Source organism: Coptis chinensis, chromosome 7 (assembly GCF_015680905.1).
Source record: "Coptis chinensis isolate HL-2020 chromosome 7, ASM1568090v1, whole genome shotgun sequence".
Classification (NCBI taxonomy): Eukaryota; Viridiplantae; Streptophyta; class Magnoliopsida; order Ranunculales; family Ranunculaceae; genus Coptis; species Coptis chinensis.
Genome location: NC_141462.1, coordinates 9,720,568 through 9,739,656, shown reverse-complemented (window position 1 = coordinate 9,739,656; position 19,089 = coordinate 9,720,568). Strand labels below are relative to the sequence as shown.

The 19,089-nt window shown below is 37.6% G+C and overlaps 3 protein-coding genes across 10 annotated transcripts; 1 reads left to right on the top strand and 2 right to left on the bottom strand.

Moving 5' to 3' along the window:
- Window positions 1-7: 7 nt before the first annotated feature.
- Window positions 8-2,799, bottom strand: HCF152 (Tetratricopeptide repeat (TPR)-like superfamily protein). 2 transcript variants are annotated; one of them, XM_086572845.1, is made up of 2 exons: window positions 2,273-2,516; window positions 8-2,057 (listed from the first exon to the last, which is right to left on the bottom strand). In XM_086572845.1, the coding sequence occupies exons 1-2, from the start codon at window positions 2,334-2,336 to the stop codon at window positions 367-369; spliced, it is 1,755 nt and encodes a 584-aa protein (XP_086428971.1). In that variant the 5' UTR covers window positions 2,337-2,516; the 3' UTR covers window positions 8-366. The 2 variants fall into 2 exon arrangements, with proteins under 2 accessions (XP_086428971.1, XP_086428970.1); XM_086572844.1 differs by having other exon boundaries at window positions 8-2,799.
- A 618-nt stretch (window positions 2,800-3,417) lies between these two features.
- On the top strand, window positions 3,418-11,270 carry LOC147485883 (nuclear pore complex protein NUP1-like). 2 transcript variants are annotated; one of them, XM_086572841.1, is made up of 11 exons: window positions 3,418-3,637; window positions 3,728-3,762; window positions 4,109-4,224; window positions 5,871-6,132; window positions 6,272-6,580; window positions 6,655-6,744; window positions 6,839-7,262; window positions 7,365-7,591; window positions 8,076-8,539; window positions 9,596-10,353; window positions 10,483-11,270. In XM_086572841.1, exons 1-11 carry the CDS (start codon window positions 3,421-3,423, stop codon window positions 10,953-10,955), a joined length of 3,375 nt encoding a protein of 1,124 aa, XP_086428967.1. In that variant the 5' UTR covers window positions 3,418-3,420; the 3' UTR covers window positions 10,956-11,270. The 2 variants fall into 2 exon arrangements, with proteins under 2 accessions (XP_086428967.1, XP_086428966.1); XM_086572840.1 differs by having other exon boundaries at window positions 9,596-11,270.
- A 3,309-nt stretch (window positions 11,271-14,579) lies between these two features.
- Window positions 14,580-19,089, bottom strand: YAB2 (Plant-specific transcription factor YABBY family protein). 6 transcript variants are annotated; one of them, XM_086572052.1, is made up of 6 exons: window positions 18,493-19,089; window positions 17,008-17,127; window positions 16,434-16,563; window positions 15,319-15,367; window positions 15,115-15,190; window positions 14,580-14,931 (listed from the first exon to the last, which is right to left on the bottom strand). In XM_086572052.1, exons 1-6 carry the CDS (start codon window positions 18,559-18,561, stop codon window positions 14,818-14,820), a joined length of 558 nt encoding a protein of 185 aa, XP_086428178.1. In that variant the 5' UTR covers window positions 18,562-19,089; the 3' UTR covers window positions 14,580-14,817. The 6 variants fall into 6 exon arrangements, with proteins under 6 accessions (XP_086428178.1, XP_086428174.1, XP_086428177.1 ...); XM_086572048.1 differs by having other exon boundaries at window positions 16,395-16,563; window positions 18,493-19,004; XM_086572051.1 differs by having other exon boundaries at window positions 15,319-15,370; window positions 18,493-19,004.

The window sequence follows — 19,089 nt, the reverse complement described above, 5'->3', positions numbered from 1 at the left end:
GTGAAAATTTTCTTTATCCCACGTACTAAACTGCTTATTAAGGTTCAAAATAAAGAATGCATCAATAACATATATCTCAAAGTACACTTGAAACGGGAGTTTCAGAAAAGTCTCAGCCTTCTTACAACAACAAGTTCTTTTGCTAGGTTCTCACCCAACTGGCAGTTGGGACAGAGCACTGTCTAGAAATATAAAAATGTGGGTTGTGAACTCATGACCTATAAAGTATATTTGTATGTTTTCTAGTCTATCATTATATAACTTCTCTGCCAAAGGTGTCTCTTTCAGAGTGTGTAGCATACAGCATACTAGCATGACCTCTCTTGACAAGGTCTTCAGATGTAGATCATCATAAGATGTAGGTCATTAGGAATTGTCAGTATAATCATTCCCTGGTTCAAGCCGCCATTCGCTTCCATAATAGGAGTTGGGGAGTCCCAGCCAAAACTTGAAAGCCTCTGCGGCTCTTTTTCTCTCACTTCGCCTGTCCTGTCTAGCCCTTGAGGCGTGCTTACTCGTGAACATCCTAGAATGCATCTCAACGTATATCCTTGTATACTTGGTCTTATTTGGTGATATCCCATTTTCCTCCATGCAAGCACCTATTTCCAGAGCTTTCTTGAAAAACGCAGACCTTACACAAACATCAGCTAGAGTATCAAGGAGTCCTGCATCAGGCTTTAGTGGTGGAACAGAGGGAGGTATTCCTTCCTCTCCCCCTTTTAGTCTTTCTTTGATCTCATTCCAAAGCAGAAGAGCCTCCCCTGGCTTTCTAGCCAATGCAATCCCATTTGCTAGGCTACCATATGTAGCAACATCAGGGTGAAACCCATCCTCTCTCATCCGTTGAATGACCTTCTTCGCTTCTTCGACTAATCCTTGTCTGCAGTAACCTTCCACCAACATGTTCCAGGCAACCAAATCAACTTTCACTCTTGGGTCTTTACGCATTTCATCAAACACATTGTTAACTAGCTTTGGCTGGCCTGTTAAGGCAAAGGCTTTCATCAGGGTGGTGTAACTAATCTTAGATGGTGCAATTCCTCGAGCTCGCATCTCATTAAAGTATGCAAGTGCCCCTGCACTGTCATCAATGAGTATGCAACCATCGATTACAATGTTGTAGGAAACCACATCGGGCTCAATCCCTGCATCATTTTCCATCTCCTTAATTAACTCCTTGGCCTTTTCTACATTTACCTGCTGGCAGTATCCCTTGAGTAGAATATTGTAAGTGATTCGGTTTGCAGGCACCCCAACACGGGCCATCTCTGCAAGCACTTGCCTAGCACGGTCCATTGCTCCAACGTTGACGAGGGTTGAGACAACAGTGGTGTATGTTACATGGTCAGGATGACTGGCTTTGTCACTTTGATGCCGCATTGCTTCTAGCATTCGAACCACATCACTGACTCGACCGGTTTTCATGTACCCCTTCATGAGGGTGGTATACATTCTTGAGTCTGGCATATACTTTTTGGGTAATAGCCTCGATTCTTCATAGCTGCTCTTTGATGGTACCGACGTTGGAAGCAATTTTGGAAAAACATTGTCGTCCTCCACTTCATTAGAACTATAGTCTGAATTTGAATCTTTAAGTATTTTGCAGAGGTCCTGCCGTCCTTCCCTCAGAGCTTGGACCAAATTTTCTGCAGTTTCTAAATCATTGAATCCAACATACGCTGCAACAAGGGAATGTAATGTAGTAATGCAGGGGGTAATTCCTTGACCAATAATCTCTTCTAAGACAGACACAAGCAGGTCCTTTCGACCAACTCGAGCACAGAGCTTGATCATGATATTATAAGTAAGAACGTCTGGCTTGGCCTTAAATTCCGATATTTCTTGAAATAACTCCAAAAATTTCTTAGTATCTCCAACATTAGCACAACCATTTAACACAGCATTATACGCCGCTGTATCTGGCCGTGCATCCTTAGCAATAGAAGGGTCAGGTAAGTGACGAATACGCTGTATAACAGAACTAAACAACTTGAGAGCATCAACTGGTCCATCATCTGCCGAAGCAGCAAGTCGACTGACAACAGCACTCCATGCTTTAACATGAGGTAGATAACCACTTCTTAGCATTGACTTAATAATAGAACTAGCATAAAGAACACTGCCGGATTTCGCCGCACACATTGCAAGAAGGCCAAGGGAATTCGCATCGAGACGATGGAGTTGGCCTTCTTCACGAAGGCGACGTATTATAGTTTGAGCTCTAGTAAGACTTTCTTTAGTATTATGGTAAGATAATTGACAAACTAACCTGCTAAGACATGTTGGGTTTGGAAGATAATGAGTGGATGACTGAGAATATAGTTGCCATGCATCTTCAGTTTTCCTTTGCTTTAATAGAGACAGTAGTAATTGGTCATTGTTGGTTGTGACTAAAGAGGTAAGAGAGGGCTCTATACTGTTACTACTACTACTACTACTAGTGCTGCTGCTACTGCTGTGTATGGGTTTAAGAGGGGTGGTGGTTTTAGACTTGTTAGTGTTAGTAGTTGGAGTGAAGAAGGGTGTTGTTGTTGATGGAAGAGAGGGGCGTTGGAAGGTAAGTGGGTGTATTACTGGAAATGCCTCCATTTAAGTAAAAAAATAGGAAGTGAGAAGAAAACCTTGTTTGTTTGTTTGGTCTGAGTGAGCTCTGTATCTTCTCAAGACAATATTTAGGATTAGAAATATAATATATTAGATCTTTTAGACATTGATATTTTTTTTTTCCCGTTTTGGATGGGGTGTGTCATGTGTGAGTGTGTCCGTGTGTGGAGAACTGGAGATGTATTGGACCACGTCAAGAAATTGTGTCCTCTTCTTTCTAAACCTGAGTACCTGACTATGAAATGTCCATGTAAGTGTGTGAGAAGGTCGACCTGTTGATTTTTCTGTTTATATTGGTTTGAGGCTAAAATGGGAAGTTGAAATTAAAAATAAAACTTTAACCCCCTTCATTTCCAATGTATATATTAGTATACGTGGAGGAGTGTGAGAGAAAGCGAGTTAGGATTTTGAGTGGGTGAAAAAGAAAGAAAAAGAGATTAGAGAGACGAAAGAGTGTTTGGCGAAAAAGATGAGAAAAGAGAATGAAAACAGATAGAAACCTACAAAAATATTTTGAGCTACATAATGTTTGCTCCACTCACTTGATTAGTTTTGATGTTTGGTATGGGGAGTTTGGGGCTAGAAATAAGCAACGACCAAATGACAAGAATTTAGCTTTCCCTATTAAATTTGAGCTCTGTACCAATGATATTCCAATTGAGTTTCCAAATACAAAATTTCAATACTCTGAAAACCGGAACATATCACTATATATCGTTATATTCCGTGACGTGGGCATGTATTTTTTAAGTAATAAAACATTCTTCTTCGTTCCCATTTGTTTTCCCCTAAAAAAAAAAGTGAAATCAATTAATGGCGACAGCTGGAGAAACATCATACCAAGGAGGAGTAGGTGGAAAATTTCGAAAGAATGAACAAAATCGAAATAAATCGTCAACACCATATGATCGAAATACAAATAGAAATAGAAAGAAAGGTTTAATTTCAAGTGTTTTAGATACTTCTTCTAGAATAATTACTTCCAGTGCTCGTAAATTCTTCTCTTCCGTCTATCCTCCATCACCCACAGGTTCGTTTCTTGCTATTAAATGTTTTCATTTATATATAGATAGATAGACTGATACGGCATTATGTATTTCTGTGATTTTTTCTCTTACAGTGGAAAACCATGAATCAAGGGATGCATTTGCAGGAGTAAGTCAGAATTTTCAATGTACATGTCTTTATGCAGTTATATATTATGTTAAAAGCTAGTCTGTACATGTTTGTATAATTAAAGAAAAGGATTTAACAAATATGCAAAAAGAACCTAGACAACACCTTTAAACGAGGTTACGCTGTGGATGTCAAGTTTGCAATCTATACAAAAGATCCCAATAATGCCAAAGTTGCTAAAGCACTTGGGAGAAATTTACATTTCAACATATTGGGCTGCGGATCATGATGGAGTGTAGTGCTCAATGGAGAAATAGGGTGTTAATCGTGACTCCTAGTGTTTGGGGTAAGTTATAATCAATTATGTTTATGAATTTGAATGCAGAGTTCCTTCGGAGATCAAGAACGAATCGGCAATGAGAAGATTGAGCTGAGCAATGCTTCTGACATTGGTTCAGTCAATGACCTTGAACAAATTTTTAAGCAGAAGATTTTCACCAGGCAAGTTCTTCTGGGTTGATTTTGTGAGACCTTGCTTTTCATATGAAACTGTGTAGTGTGTGTGGATATTGTTATCTGAACTTTGTTACGCTATTAAATTGTCTGCATTTCCTTTCAATTGACGAGCTGTTTACCAAAGTCTTCTGTCTTCTGTTTGTGACCAAAACTTGCGATAGGCTGTTGGGCAAGAGTTTGATTCTCTGGGATGATAATGTTTTATCTTTCTTTCTTTTGTTCCCTTTTTATTGTAACAAAGAAGGAATTAATCATTGTTAGGATGTTACGTTTGTTACATGAGTCGCTGGTTCATGCTTCAATGTCTTCTTTTTATAAGCTTTTAGAGAAAATGATGAAGAATGAAGTATCATATTGATTACACTCAAGTTATATTTGGTAATTAATCTTGAAGAGAATATCTCATCAGTGTTGAGCCCATGGTGCATGATCCATTGTGTTGTAATAAATTGAACGTAAGAGATGTCGTTAAAAGAGTGACGGCGTTGTCCATGAACCTGGGAATTGAAAGGGGCCATCAATCAGTTCCAACTGTGTTATGTTATGTGGTGCACACCTTGTGTAATCAAAGTGTTATTCAGGAAGGACATTATGACTAAAATGACGCATTAAATTGACACTTTTTGAGGTGCACATGGTTAAGATTAGGGCTTTTGTGGGTAGTGTGAACTGCACCACTCCTTGATTTCACGAGTCCTACGTGTTGGTGCAACTTATGAAATGGCGCATCCGTCCCCATCTCTGCCGTCTGTTGCTTAGCTCACTTAGATACAGCCCCATGGGATCTCATTCAACACCCTCACTTTATCTGAAGTCAACAAGCTCCAATTACATATTTTAAATCCTTGCAAAATTGAATAAAGACAACTTTGTATAAACATTAAAAATAAAGATTAAGGGTGAAAGCATAATCCAGTTTTTATGTTGACACTGGTTCATCCTCCTTTACCCTCAATTATCTCGATTTCAAATATACCACGTGGCAGAGAGACAGAAAAATTTGTACTTTTTGATTGTTAAATTTCAAAATATTATAGCTTTTGATTTCTGAGTCGGTTTCCAAAGAACTTTATGTTTTTTCGGAACATTTTCCACAAAACCTTCCTAATGTGACCACAGATGAACACCAGATTTTGGAAAGACCTAAACCTAAACCTAAACCTATAAATGAGCCAAATTGAAAAGAAGGCCATTGTAGGCAAGCTGGGGCAAGCCAAGTTGCTTTTAAAGGCTTAAGTTTAGTATGCAGAGACTCATTAGTGCCGAATTGTGTAAAAGGCATGGACTTGGTGAGCAGTGAGGCGTGTCATGGCATGTCTGAGGCAACATCATCCATATGCCACAAGGCATGGGCACACACTAGTATCTATCTATAGAGTTATAGACTGAACCTTAGATTCCAATATTCATGTTTGTGACACCTATCAAATGTCAGAAACTTACACAGTTACCACTGTCTTGCAACACGGATTGCTTGGCACATTTTTCCCCATTTACAGTCAATGGATTGATTGGGAGGAAGACCACCTTTTCGTCTCTTTCACCTGTATCCATAGTTTATTGTAAATTTTGTTTTTCAGTGCGACCTGTTTTATGGTTCTTCATGTAATACTTTTTTCATTTATTTACAGAGCGGAGATTGATCGTTTGACAGAGTTATTGCATTCTAGAACTGTCCATGTATCTGCAGTGGAGGAAAGGAAGAGGCTTGAACCAAGTACTTCACGACATGTAGAAGCTCCTGGTGAACAAGAAATTGTTCCAGTTCAAGAAAATGAACTTAAGAAAATGAACTCAAGTGTACGAAACCATATTTCACGACATATAGAAGCTCCTGGTGAACAAGAAATTGTTCCAGTTCAAGTAAATGAACTTAAGAAAATGAACTCAAGTGTACGAAACCATATTGACATTACCTCTTCTTTTGGTTTACTTAACCTGCAGATTACTTTCGGATAGCTTTCTGCAATGTAATTACCACAATATACATGATCCAGTTTCTACATTATTGACACCTACTTTGGCATTGCAGTTTCTTGAAGAGAATGTTTCCTCTCCGGTTGAGCTTGCAAAAGCATATATGGGCAGGCCTTCCAAAGTAACCCCATCAACATTAGGTTTGCATAATCAAGCTTCTAGAGGCGATGTTTCTCGGGGAACGACTATTCCATTTAGTCCAATGTCCCACAGTAGGTCACTTGTTCCAGCACCTGTGCACAATGCTAGTGTTTCCAAGGTTTATGATAGTGGATATCTGACCCCTGTGCCACGAGGTAGATCTGCTGTATACAGTATGGCTCATACACCCTCTTCCAGATTTCATCAAACTGCCTCTCTCAAGGTAATTGTGATTGGAACTCTATTACTATTTTACTTACCTCAATGACTTACCTCAATAATTCACTGATTTTCCAGGGTGTTCAGTCTATGACTGAGGGTAATGCTGGCCCCTCAACATCATCTCAGAGGTCTTGGGAGGCCAATTTACTCAATGGTGCTAAACAGGTGGATATAGGTTTTGTTGCTTCCATTCACCTCAAATTTGTTTGCTAGATAAATTAAGCATACTTGCAAGTTAACATTCAAACTTAATTTGCAGGCGTCCAAGCGAAGAATTTCAGTTTTAGATAGTGATATTGGATCCGTTGACTCTATACGTAGAACTCGAAGGAAGACCAACATGATGTCTCCTTCAGACAGTTTGGGCCTATCTATTCATAGATCTTCCCTTCCGATTTCCTCAGCTCTGATTGGTACAGATGCTACAAAAGGTCACCTATCTTCGGTTCAGAACCAACTTCGGCTCGATGGACACAAGCATAATGCTTCATCCCGGGCGCTTGTGCAAAATGGGAAAAGTAGCATTGCGAGCAAAAGATTTGTTTCTGTTCCTTCTCATTCCACTGAAATGGCCAACAAAATCTTGCAGCAGCTTGACAAGTTGGTACCATCTCCAAAAGAGAAATCATATGAGCGCAAGACAGCTACTCTCATGGAAACATCACCCTCTAAATTAACAGATGGTATGGTACATAGATAAGCTGTCAGAAACTTGGAAGGTGTGATTTTATCAAATTTTAGTATAATGCAAAATTGCAAATGGTAAATGTATTTTGATTGTCCAGGTGGTGCTGGGGATTTTATGTCTCGGAAGCAAGCCAGGGTTGATGGAACTCACCTTAAACATATCTCTGATTGGGAAGAGAAAGTGGGTCCTGAATCAAGTGGGTTGGTAACAACGAGGTTGAAGTATGAGACGACATCATCTTTGAATACTGCAATTGTAGCCAGTTCTTCCTCCCTGGAAAGATTTTCCCAGAAGAAACAGGGTTTTGAAGAAATTGCAAATAAGGTGAGAATGCTGATGATTGTTTCAGTTTTCCCTGACCAAATTTTCTTATTTTTCCTACATTGGCCTTTGCTAATTATTGATTGTCTAAAGTTTCCGTTTTACCTTCTTCTTTCTATTAAATATTTCGTGAGAAGATGGTGTAGATAACTTAGCTCATGCTAGTGAAATAATTGAATGGTCTGGAGGACTTCCAATGTTAAAATTTTACTCCCTGACAATACAAACATGTAAATTGACCCTGATTGTATCTTACTCAGTAAAATCAGTTTGAAATACCAACAATAACAACAACAAAATATCAGATTGTAGTAGACATGACCTGGAAAATATTTGTATACCTGGTGGACCTATTGGCCACTGGGCCATGGACCCCTTACATGTAGTTGCTGTTTATCATTATTTTTTTTGTCTTGTTTTTTTAAATACCTTCCTCCCTGTATGTGTTGATGATTTGGTGTCTTCACTTTGCTTAAAACTTTTAAAGGATTCTCCAGAGCTTGAAAAGAATAAGTTAAGCAGCAGAATTGGTTGTAATCCTTCGGTGGTCTCTGTTAAAGATAAAAAGGATACACCTGTTGTGGAGAGCAAGGAGATTGTTGATGGAACTGTTACTGTAGGAAATCCTCCTGGAATTTTTACGGTAAAAAAATCCAGAGATACTGGAGCTTCTGATAACTATCGTGCCATAGAAAAGGAAGTTGGATTTACTTATCCTGTTACAAGTGCTACCAGCACAGTTGTAACACCAGCTCTAGCTACTTCTATGTCTCCCTCATCATTTGATAGAACTTCTTCAGCAAATCAACCTACTGATGCTGGATTGTTGACCTCTGTTTCTAAGAGTGTTGAGAAGGCTGCTTTGTTCACATTCTCTTCAGAATCTGTTAGTGGTGAATCTTCACGCCTGAATGGTATCCAGTCAGAAGCAAAGCTAGAGACAGTGAGCAGGTCAGTCTTTTCGATGGAAACGTTCAGTATCTGCTCTCTCTTTTCACACACACACTTTTGTTTATTGACTCATGACTGAATGCCTTTTGAATGGTCCTACAATATTCATTAGATGGGAAACCAGCATGACGAAAATCGAGTAAAGTTGCAGTATTGAACTTTTCTTTTTATGGAAAACTAAAACTGTTCCATAAGACCATAACTAAAATCTGATGAAAGGATTGCTCTAGAGGATCTGACATTAGAATTATAGATAACATGGAAAGTTGGAGACTTATTTATCTACCCAGATAACATGAAACGGTTTTTTATTGGACTCCAAGAGAGAAAAACAGTTTGTATGAGAAATAAAAACACATGGCTAGCTTGCATGCAAAATTTTCCATGTAAAAGTGACCTAGAATAAATTTATCTAAACAAAGTGTTTCAAGTTGCTTCTTGGTATTCCTACCACAAACGAACTAGGAAAAGGATGAAAAGTGGGTGAAGATTTTGCTGCCATTTCTTAATTGTGAAATGAATCTTTTGCAGCTTTTGGGAAAAAATTAGGTGTAGAAACACCTAGAAACATCTCTACTTTACTTTGAAACCATCCCTATTCTTGCCCAAATTTACATGAGAAACTTTACTGGGAAACAAGAACAGCCTATGGGGGTAGTGGATGGAAAAGCATTGTTTAATTACAGACCATTTGAAAAAAATAGTTCTCTGAAAAACTTGTATCGCATCTTACACTTTCTGCACCTAGTTGTTTGGTGAAACGCTGATTTCCTACTTTCCTGTGGACCTGTACTGAGAATTCCACGTTTCCCATCTATCATTTAGAGTTTGAAGAAAGGTACTTGGTGTTTGATTATAAGTGGTTCTGAAGGATGGAAGTGTGTCGTCAGTTTGGTGATTGAATGGACAATAAAGGCCATCTCCATGCGTGCCTTGTTTCAGTCTATCAATATGCTTAAAGGAAAGTTCATTGATCATAGAAGATTGAGATGGCCTGTCAAAACAAATATGCTCTGTAATTCCTTGCTTACAGTTTTCTTTTTCTATTTTATGCAGCACTTTCACTCCCAGTAGTGGAGAATGCAGCAATACTATTATTGATGGAGATTTGCTCAGACAGTCAAACAGTGCTGTATCCTTGTCCAAATCAGCATCAATTACCCCTGGAATATTCTCGTTTAGCGCTTCTGCAAGTTCAAGTCTTATTAACGGGTTGCCCGCTTCCTCTAGTTCTCCGTTTTCTGTCCCTGCTTTCTCAGTTCCTGCAACTGTTCCTATTTCTGGTAAGCCCGCAGGCAATGATTTGTTTGCAAGCCCCAGCAGTACCTCCTATACCACCACTTCTTTAAAGGTTTCTGCAGCACCAATGTTTGAGTTTGGATCCAGCATATCTGCGGCATCAGCTCCAGCAAATTCAGCTTCAGTAATCTCAACATCTTCAGGTCTAGAGTCTACAGAATCAGAACTGAAGACCAGTTATGCATTGTCATTTGACAATCTTAAAAGCTCCCCTATTGGCAGCACGACACCTGCATTTGCAGGGTCAAGCAACGGAAAATTTGTATTTGGAGATCCATCCTCGTTGTTGACAAACCTCTCATGTGATAATAACCAGTCTCAGAATTATAATTCCTCAAGTGCTGCATCTGGATCTCTGTCATGTGTTCTGGCTGCTCCTGGTACTGTGAGTGCTCCATTCACACAGAGCGTGCCAAATCAGTTGGACTCATTTACTTCATCTAAAGCTTCTGTTTTTAGCACTGGTGGTTCTCCATTTGCTTCTTCTGTTCCTGGTGCTAATCTGTTTGCGTCAGGTTCTCTTTCTACCTTAAGTTCTTCTTCTTCTTCTACCTTTTCAATGACTACCAGTTCTTTCACCTCCAAAGCTAGTTCTACATCCAGTTTATTGGAACAGTCTTCAACATCATCTGTCTTTGGGACAGGCTTTAACTTTGGATCATCCTCGGCAGTTTCTGCTACTATGGGAAGTGTAGCTACGGGATCTAGCTCATCTCTTGGCAGTCCAGCAGGCTCCATCTTCTCATTCACTTCAGCTGCTCCTGTGACTACTGCTCCCATGTCTAGGTTTGGTTCAGCTTCCCCAGGCAATGATCAGATGATTGAGGATAGCATGACTGAAGACACTGTACAGGCATCAACTGCACTGGCCTCAGGTTTTGCTCAGCCAACTATTCCACCTCAAGCAAATAGTTTCGCATTCACAACGCCTTCCTCGGGAGGGCTACCCTTGTTCCAGTTTGGCAGCCAGCAAAATCCAGCAACTCCACAGACCCTATCTCCGTTTCAGCCACCAGGCAGTCTTGGATTCTCTGGTGGAGGAAGCTTTTCATTGGGAACTGGTGGTAGTGTTGACAAATCTAACCGCAGGATTTTTAAAGCTCGACGGAAAAGATAAAGCTTCTGCAAGTATTGCCATTTTTCTTCCACCGTTCTTGAGCCGGTCAAAGCAGTATAGCCACAGAAATGTATTGAGTAGCTCTACTGCTTCCTTTTACGCTCCTTCCTTGTCTAACAGAGTCACAGTGATTGACAGGCTCAAGGCCTTCATAGCAGCAATTTTGGTTAAGATTTTGTAACGTGTATATAATATTTGGAATTGCTGGTTCTGCTCCGTGTAGACCAGGAAATTGCTGGTTCTGCTCCGTGTACTATGTAACATAGAAATGTGTCCTTATTTTCCAATTTCAATGCCATGTCCATCCATTTTTTATTTGATTTTGCAATTAGAATTCATTTATATGCTGAATTTGCTATAAACCTATATCTGTTCAACTTTACTGAACAGATATACTGATGTACTGAGGTGAGGATGAGAAACGTCGGAGTGGCCGTTCAAGGGAATTAGTGGCTTTTAATAAACAAGGAGCATATTTAATGGTGAAAGCATTAATCAGATATTCATGATTGATATCCAGTTCGGTTTTGGGGGGAACACCTTATGGTGCTTCTAGCTATTCTTGTCTTGTTTTATAGTTCACAATTTCACATTCATGTTTGTCATCTCTTTGTATAGTATATCGCCATGTATACAGGTGAAGGCAAGTGCAAAACTGCAAATACACTTCGAGGCTATAGACATCGCCAAAGGACCGCATATGATTTCTCCCTCGTTTTCCAGAAGTTAAGAGCTACCTTTTATATTTCAGACGGTTGAGGATTTTTGTTTCTGTTTTAACTTTCCATTGATCGATTTTAGTGACTATGTCCTCTTTGCTGAATGTAATTAAGCAGAATCCAAAACTTTTTAACTGTAAAAAATAAAACCTGAATGTGTAGAACGTTGCAAAGAAAAATTGAATTCAATAGTTACGAAATTCGTTATTCATTTCATATCACATTGCAAGTTCAGGAGCTTTCGTGGCATATGTAGCTTAGCAAAAGACCGAATGTTCTTAATCTAATTATGGTTATAGTGGGAGTAACTTGCATAGATGATACATGCCCCCTCATTGGAACTTGGAAGACATCTTTTGCCTTGCAATTTGAAATATCAAGTAAATTGTTGGAATCCCATGCCAAAAAATGTTGTTTTAAGTGCGTTTGACATGTATACAACTGACAACTGCGTTGCCTGCTGGCATTTCTATATACGGTCATTGAATTGAAACCAATTAGAAGTTAATTCTGTATACACAGTGTTGATTTCTAAAAATCAAGGAACTGACTTGAAGCACTAATTTCGCGCGTCAAAACTGTGTACTTAATTCGAGTTTTGGATATATGTCTACTTCTGACCTTGATGGAAGCAGGAATACGGTAATGGTCAATTTTAATTCCTAATTCGACCTAATTCCAAAAGCAATAGAGCTAGAACTGTAATTGTGATTACATGATTTGCTGCAAAATCTGTGACAGTTGTGTACGAATGGCTTGTGATCAGACATCATTCATTGATCACATTCTCACACACACACAAAACGCAAAATAGACACTAACTATTAAGCTCCCCATGATCCGAGTGAGTCCACAGTCTGATTGCACTCACTCTCTGTCTACAATTCTAGGCATTGCCATATGTGTGAAGTGACAGGTGATGAAAAGTTAGTGCTTTATTTTATCATTTTATCTCTCTTTCAGTATAGAAAAGCAGTCAATAAAGTTACACCCCCGTCTCATTACATGATCGATTTGACGTTTCAGATTCTATTGTTTTCACAGTAGACTCTTCATATTAAAGAAAAATAATATGTATTATATTGTTTTCTGCACCTTTTCCCATTATTCCTACTCAGAAGTCAGAAATATGTTTTTTTTGGGAAAGATAATCTTCTCAGAACTAAGAACTAGGCTTTACAGTTCAAAATTTCAAATCTCATGATACACAATATATAGCAATGAACAGTCAACATCTTCTTCTTTCTTTCTTTTTTTTTTTTTTTTTATGCTAATTTTAACAAAATTTCTCCACAATTTGTTCTATTGGCCATAATCCGTAACGGAAAAAAAGTGCACGGCTATCTCAGTAGCTCTTCACAACATACAACACCAAGAGAAATATAAAACTTAGATTAGCAGTAATAAGATTTGAGCATAACCACCGCCCGAAGACCTGATAAAATATATGATGATAGGAGAAGCATTGAATCATTAATAGTAAGACTTCTCTTATGTGAGAAAAAAACAATGATATCTAAGAGCTCAACATAATAAAAAAACACAGCAAGGAGAAGGATATTGTAACATATGGAAAAAAAATTGTTGAGGGTGTTTTTTTTTTCAGCCTTTTTGTGTATCACTCATAATTAAAAGTAAAAAAAATGTGTCCTACTATTTGGACATACTAACGTGTCAAAAATTATAATCATTGATTTACATAGAAATACGTGTGTATATTGGACAATATAAACCAACCCTATCTAAATAGTGAGGCGCAATAACTAACCTATCTAAATAGTAAGGTGCAATAGTAGGTTTAAAAAGTAGGCCCATATAACACTATTTTATAAAAAATAATGGAATATTTATATCAGTTACATGAATTTCCGATAATACAAATAATTATTTTAATTTCAGATATCTGAAGATATGACGAAAAGTAACTATAAGGCCAGGGTGTGAACGTGGACAATTATCCACCTAGGGAGTCTCTACTATCTACTGATCTGACAAGAGTCTTGCACTCACAAACATGGGCCCGACTTGCACACATGAGCCAAGCACACAAAGAAATAACGAAGTCGGCACTTATCGGTTGTTGGGATCTACATTGAGGAAGAGAGGAGAGAAAAAGTTATGGGGCTTTTTGCAGAAGAGAGGTGGAGAAGGAGAGAAGAAAGAAATTGGATTTTTTTCATCTAGTTACGGATATTCGGTTAGAAAACAATTTTCTCCTTCTCTCTCTCCACGTAGATCCTAACAACCGATAAGATAGCTGACTTCGGCTATTTCTTTGGGTGCTTGGTCGTGCACTCGCGCCCCACAAACATAGCTTCCTCGGTTTATTATTGAAATACGCAATCAAAGCTTTAAATATTGGCTTCGACGTATCTTTGTCTGTTCAGATATTAGGTCAGAGATCTGAAACCTGAAGTGACCCATGAACAGTTAAAGCTGCGACTCCAATCACACACCACACGGACACATGCAATGCACGCCATATGTCCTTATATTTAATGGTTTTGTACTATTCAGGTATGCATACCAGATATAACCAAGTCTAGTGAATAATCAATAATCAATAATCAATGTAACCCCAAGAAGACCAGAAATGAGGATGTGGTTGGGTACTTGGCTTTTATGGCTGGCAGCCTGGTAGAGAAAAAATAATAATAAAAATAATAATAAAGAAAGAAAGAAAAAAGAGAATGTACGTATATAGAGTTGTACACAAGTAGACAAGAACAGACCTTTTAAATGGGAATTGAGTCTCTCGAGACAGAAAACAAATATAGTTTGTGTAATCTCTAAACATCTTAATAGATTTATTATAACAGATATATTATTCTTCATGTGTTAATTTGCTTGATTATTTGCCTTGATGATTATAACAAAATCCAGCTTAAAACTATTGGAATTAGCAGAACAATAAACTGGATTAGGCTATATATTAAGCTCCCCAGAGCAACCAAAGAAAGTGCAAGAAGTACCGTGCATTCCCTTAAGAAGAATTTTACTGGAAAAAAAAATAAAGCAACAAATAGAGATTTAGAAATATTTTAAGGGTTTCTACCTCTTACAATAAGTAAGGGGGCGGCTTCATGATCCCAATAGAATTGCGCAGCACAGATCTGTTAGCACACATGTCCACAGTGACCTTTTTAGTAGAATTCTTGGGTTTTTTGCGATCCTTCAACGGCTAAAGCATCTCCGACTTTTAGTCGTTTGTTGCCATCCATCATTAAACCAAAATGAATGTGAGGGAAATGTGCCCACTGCATAATAGAATGTGATTTCATAAGCTCATCAATCCTAATTTAAGTTGAGTTATGCAAAAGAGCTTAAGAAAAACATAGTGTAATCTGAGGTACGTATCCATATCATCATATTTTCGACTGAATTGAGATTATATTCGTTCTATTTTTCCTTCCATGCCATTTCAATCCATCACTACTCACATTTTTGGCTGCTGTGCTAAAAGCTTCCCTGTGGCTGATATCAGGATTACTAGCCTTTATCCTTTGAATTTCCTCCCTGCAAAAGAAAATTAAATGGAAACAACTTACACTTATTACCCAAAAATTATTGACACTAACGAAGTTTTTTTTCCAAAGGATAAAATGAAATACAAACACAAATAGAATTTAAACAATAAGACTCACTTGATAAATCTGTTATATGCCGAGGGAACACGCTGCCTCTTCTCTGGGGCTGCTAATTCATGATAATTAAAAGTATAGATTGGTGTAGTTGGTTGAAATCAACAATGCCATAGAGAATATAAATGAAAATGAACCTAGTCCTAGCTAGAAGGCTTGAAGTTATATATCAATATATGTATTTACTTCGTATGCATGTACTTTAATCTTCATTACTATTTAATGGGTGGTCAGCTTCATTCCCTTAGCGAAAAAAAATGATTTAAGTCCGGGTTAATGAGTAATCTGCTTCATTTTAAATTTAAACCGCTGGTCGCTACAAACAAGCAACTAGCTAGCTGTTTGTTGCAATATAATCACGAGAGGATGGGATATGATCATTATTCTTGAAGGGTAATCAAACACAGGCTATTACTTATACGGCCAATCAGAGGAGCTAGCTAGTATAAGCTTCTTCCATCTGACATTATCTATTAAAGGTTCTTTAGTTTAAGCAGAAATTTTATTTCGTTTTCTTCTAATGATATTTGGAGGGGTTTGCGGCGACATAAGGAATTCTACACACAAACAAGTTCATGATTGTTGGCACACTTTGAAACTTTGAACTTTGGAAAATCAATGTCCTGTATGTATAACTTCATCTCACCCAAAAAACTAAATAACCTCAGTTCTAACTTTTAACCGTATGCCAAAAGATCTCTCCAATAAATTGTTAACGGCGTATGATAAGGTTGAAATTTCGGAGCGGACTTGACTTACTTTTTTGGAGTTGTCTTAGATAGTTAGGGGATCCTGTTCTAAAAAAAATAAGCCTAACTGCTAGCTTCATTAAAACAGATTCCTATCTCCTAGTGCCTACTTCCTACACAAAGACCCATTGCAAATTGCTAACTGCACACTCAGTGTTGATGCAATGACCATTAATAAATTAACCAAATTTGGCGCCTAGCTAGGTTTTAATAAAAGTTAACCTAGCTGCCAGCTAGCAGTGTAGGGTACTTCACACACATTTATGTATGATAGTACCAGTGAATTTAAGACACATATCTAGGGCGTCAGGGAGAGAAAGAGAGAATTACGTGAAAGGAAAATAAGAGAAGAAAAATAATGTATCTCACGGCGGATAGGAAGCATTCTAGGTGGCTCTTCATTTTCTGAAGAATTCAACGATGAAGCAGTACTCCTTTTGCATTTGGAAGAAGACCCAACACTGTCCTTACTTGATGCCTGAGAACTTGGATGTTGATTCTGCAACTTCCGCAACCATGGTATATAAAATTATAATACTAAAATCATATAGATAATATACTGTTATCATATTGATTATTCTTCCATGTAAATCAAGAGCACAACAGTAAGATAATTTTTATTTTATTTTTTGTTAAAAAAAGTGAAAAAAAGACATCCATCAAATCAAACTGAAACAAGTATATTTGTTCATCTCATATCAGGAAAAAAGGAAAATTTCTATTTCCATCCATGTCTGCTAAGTGCTAACTAAATCAGAATCATTATACTAAAAAAACAATGTCGTCGTCATTTCAAACAACCCCACATCTGTTCCATCAATGTTTTCTTACATATTTTTCTCAGAAACAGCACATATTATAAATTACAATATATCAATCTTTTTGTTATCATTAATTCTTTCATAAATACGATAGTTATTAGAGCAAAATATTGTGTGTATACCTGAGGATCTTGAAGAGGGTTTGGCTGTACCAAAGCTTTCATATTAACAGAAAGTAAATTAGCACAATGCCCACATCCAACTGTAACAACATTAAACAAACTGGTGCATGGAACACTGACCTGCAAAACAAATCAACATTTATTTTTTAAAAAAATCAGACTACAAGAGGAAGAAGTAGACAGTACTAAATATAACCAAACATCTGTCACTCAAAACTCGATATTTGTAACAAAATTTATAACTGTTATGCACTACAGAAAACCTTGGTCTAATCTAATTGTAATGATGTAATATGACATGAAAAAAAAGCTATATATTTCTCTGCTCTTACAGTGCGCCTGACTTTTCTGTGACACCAAAATCAAGATAATAAAGACAGGAAAATGTGCAGAGAGAAAAGGGACTTGAGCAGAAACCCCCAAAGGCTAAAACCACAGTTCTTGAAAGTGGACAAGTTAAAAGAGAGAGAATGTTGAGAGATGATCAAGGAGTAGATCTGGTACTCAGTCCTTGAGATCGAATTTTAGATTCTTCATAAAAGGAGAAAGAGAGAGGGTTGGTAAAGGAGGAGATGCTATGATGAAAGGAAGCCCAACAGTAACAAAAGGAGAGAAGCATTTTGTAGTGGTGACCAGCAATCTTCATGCATGCTCTACCCTTTGCAGTATCTGTCTCAATTTTTTTGTTATAGAAATCCTCCATACAGTGTTGAAATTGCAAAGCCCACTTGAGAATTCAAAATAAATTTCAAAAAAATAAAAAAATAAAAAATAAAAAATAAAATAAAATGGAAACTATGCGAGAATGTTGGCGAGGAAAAGCATATAGTATGAAAAAGGAAAAAAATGAACAAAAATAGACGAAACTATAGACCTTTTCAATATAGGTGAGATTGATGGATGAGACTAGGGCAAGTAAAGGGATGTTGAAAAGCTCAAAATTGTATACTGGTGTGGAACCCTAAGACCTAGATCTTAGTATCTTATCTTAACCCTAGCTCGATCTTTCACTTAACTCCGATCCATTTTCTTTGGAAGCTAAGTTATGAGAGAGAATTGACATGACCAGCTGATACTTTTCTTCTTGGTCTGGACTTGATTTGATGTGTTCCTCTCACTCAAACATGTGAAGAAGAAAACATCAAACCCTAGTTCAAACTTCTAAGTACTCACGAGTTGATACTTTCACTAATTATTCTGCAAAACTCTTTGGCAATTGCATGTCTCAATTCCTTGACTTAGTATTCATGAAGAAGAATGTTCGCCTACATTATTGTTTCTTGTTCTTTTAGTTATTAATAGAACTTATGCGCGTACCACATAAATAATCAATTAGAGCATCAACATCATAGGAATTAATCATACTAGATAGAGATCATCAACATCAATCTGAAAAGCGAGTTTTTTTTTTTAGGCCATGTATCATATATATGCATGTCCTCAAAGGCTTTGGAAAAACAAAATATATTAGGACAAGTGATATACCGCAAGAATTGTGTTGCAGAAGTTGCAGTGGACATAGCAGACGCGTTCAGGTGTAACATCAAGCGACATTTTCTGTGGAGAATTTTAAGAAAATTGCTCAGATCCGAGCAAATTTTCTAAACAGCTAAATAAAGAAAAGGATCAATGACAAGGAAAAGAAAAAAGTAGTATAGATCGAAAGAGAAGTTTCTCTATTTTTTTGCTCAATGAGCTGGGAGAAGATGTGGAAGAAGAATGAGAGAAAGAAGATGGGTGGGGTTTATAATGGAATAAGGAGTGGCACAATTACAAAGCTGAGATGTGGGTGGTCGGGTGTAAGGGGAACGTAATTGAAATGTATGAGACCATTAGAGTATTAAAGACTAGAGCGTAGTTGTAGTAGTGGTGGTCTAGAAAGAGTGGTTTCATGTGCAGTAAAAAAAGAGTGGTTTTGGTATTGATCATTGATTCATTGATGGATGTAGGAAGAAGATTTTAATGAGTGGGTAGGAGTGTCTATCATTCCTGCGGACGAGGGGGGCGAGATATTAATGTCAAGAATGTTTACAGTATCTATCTAGCCAGAGAGATAAATTTGTTGGTATACTTGTCCAAATC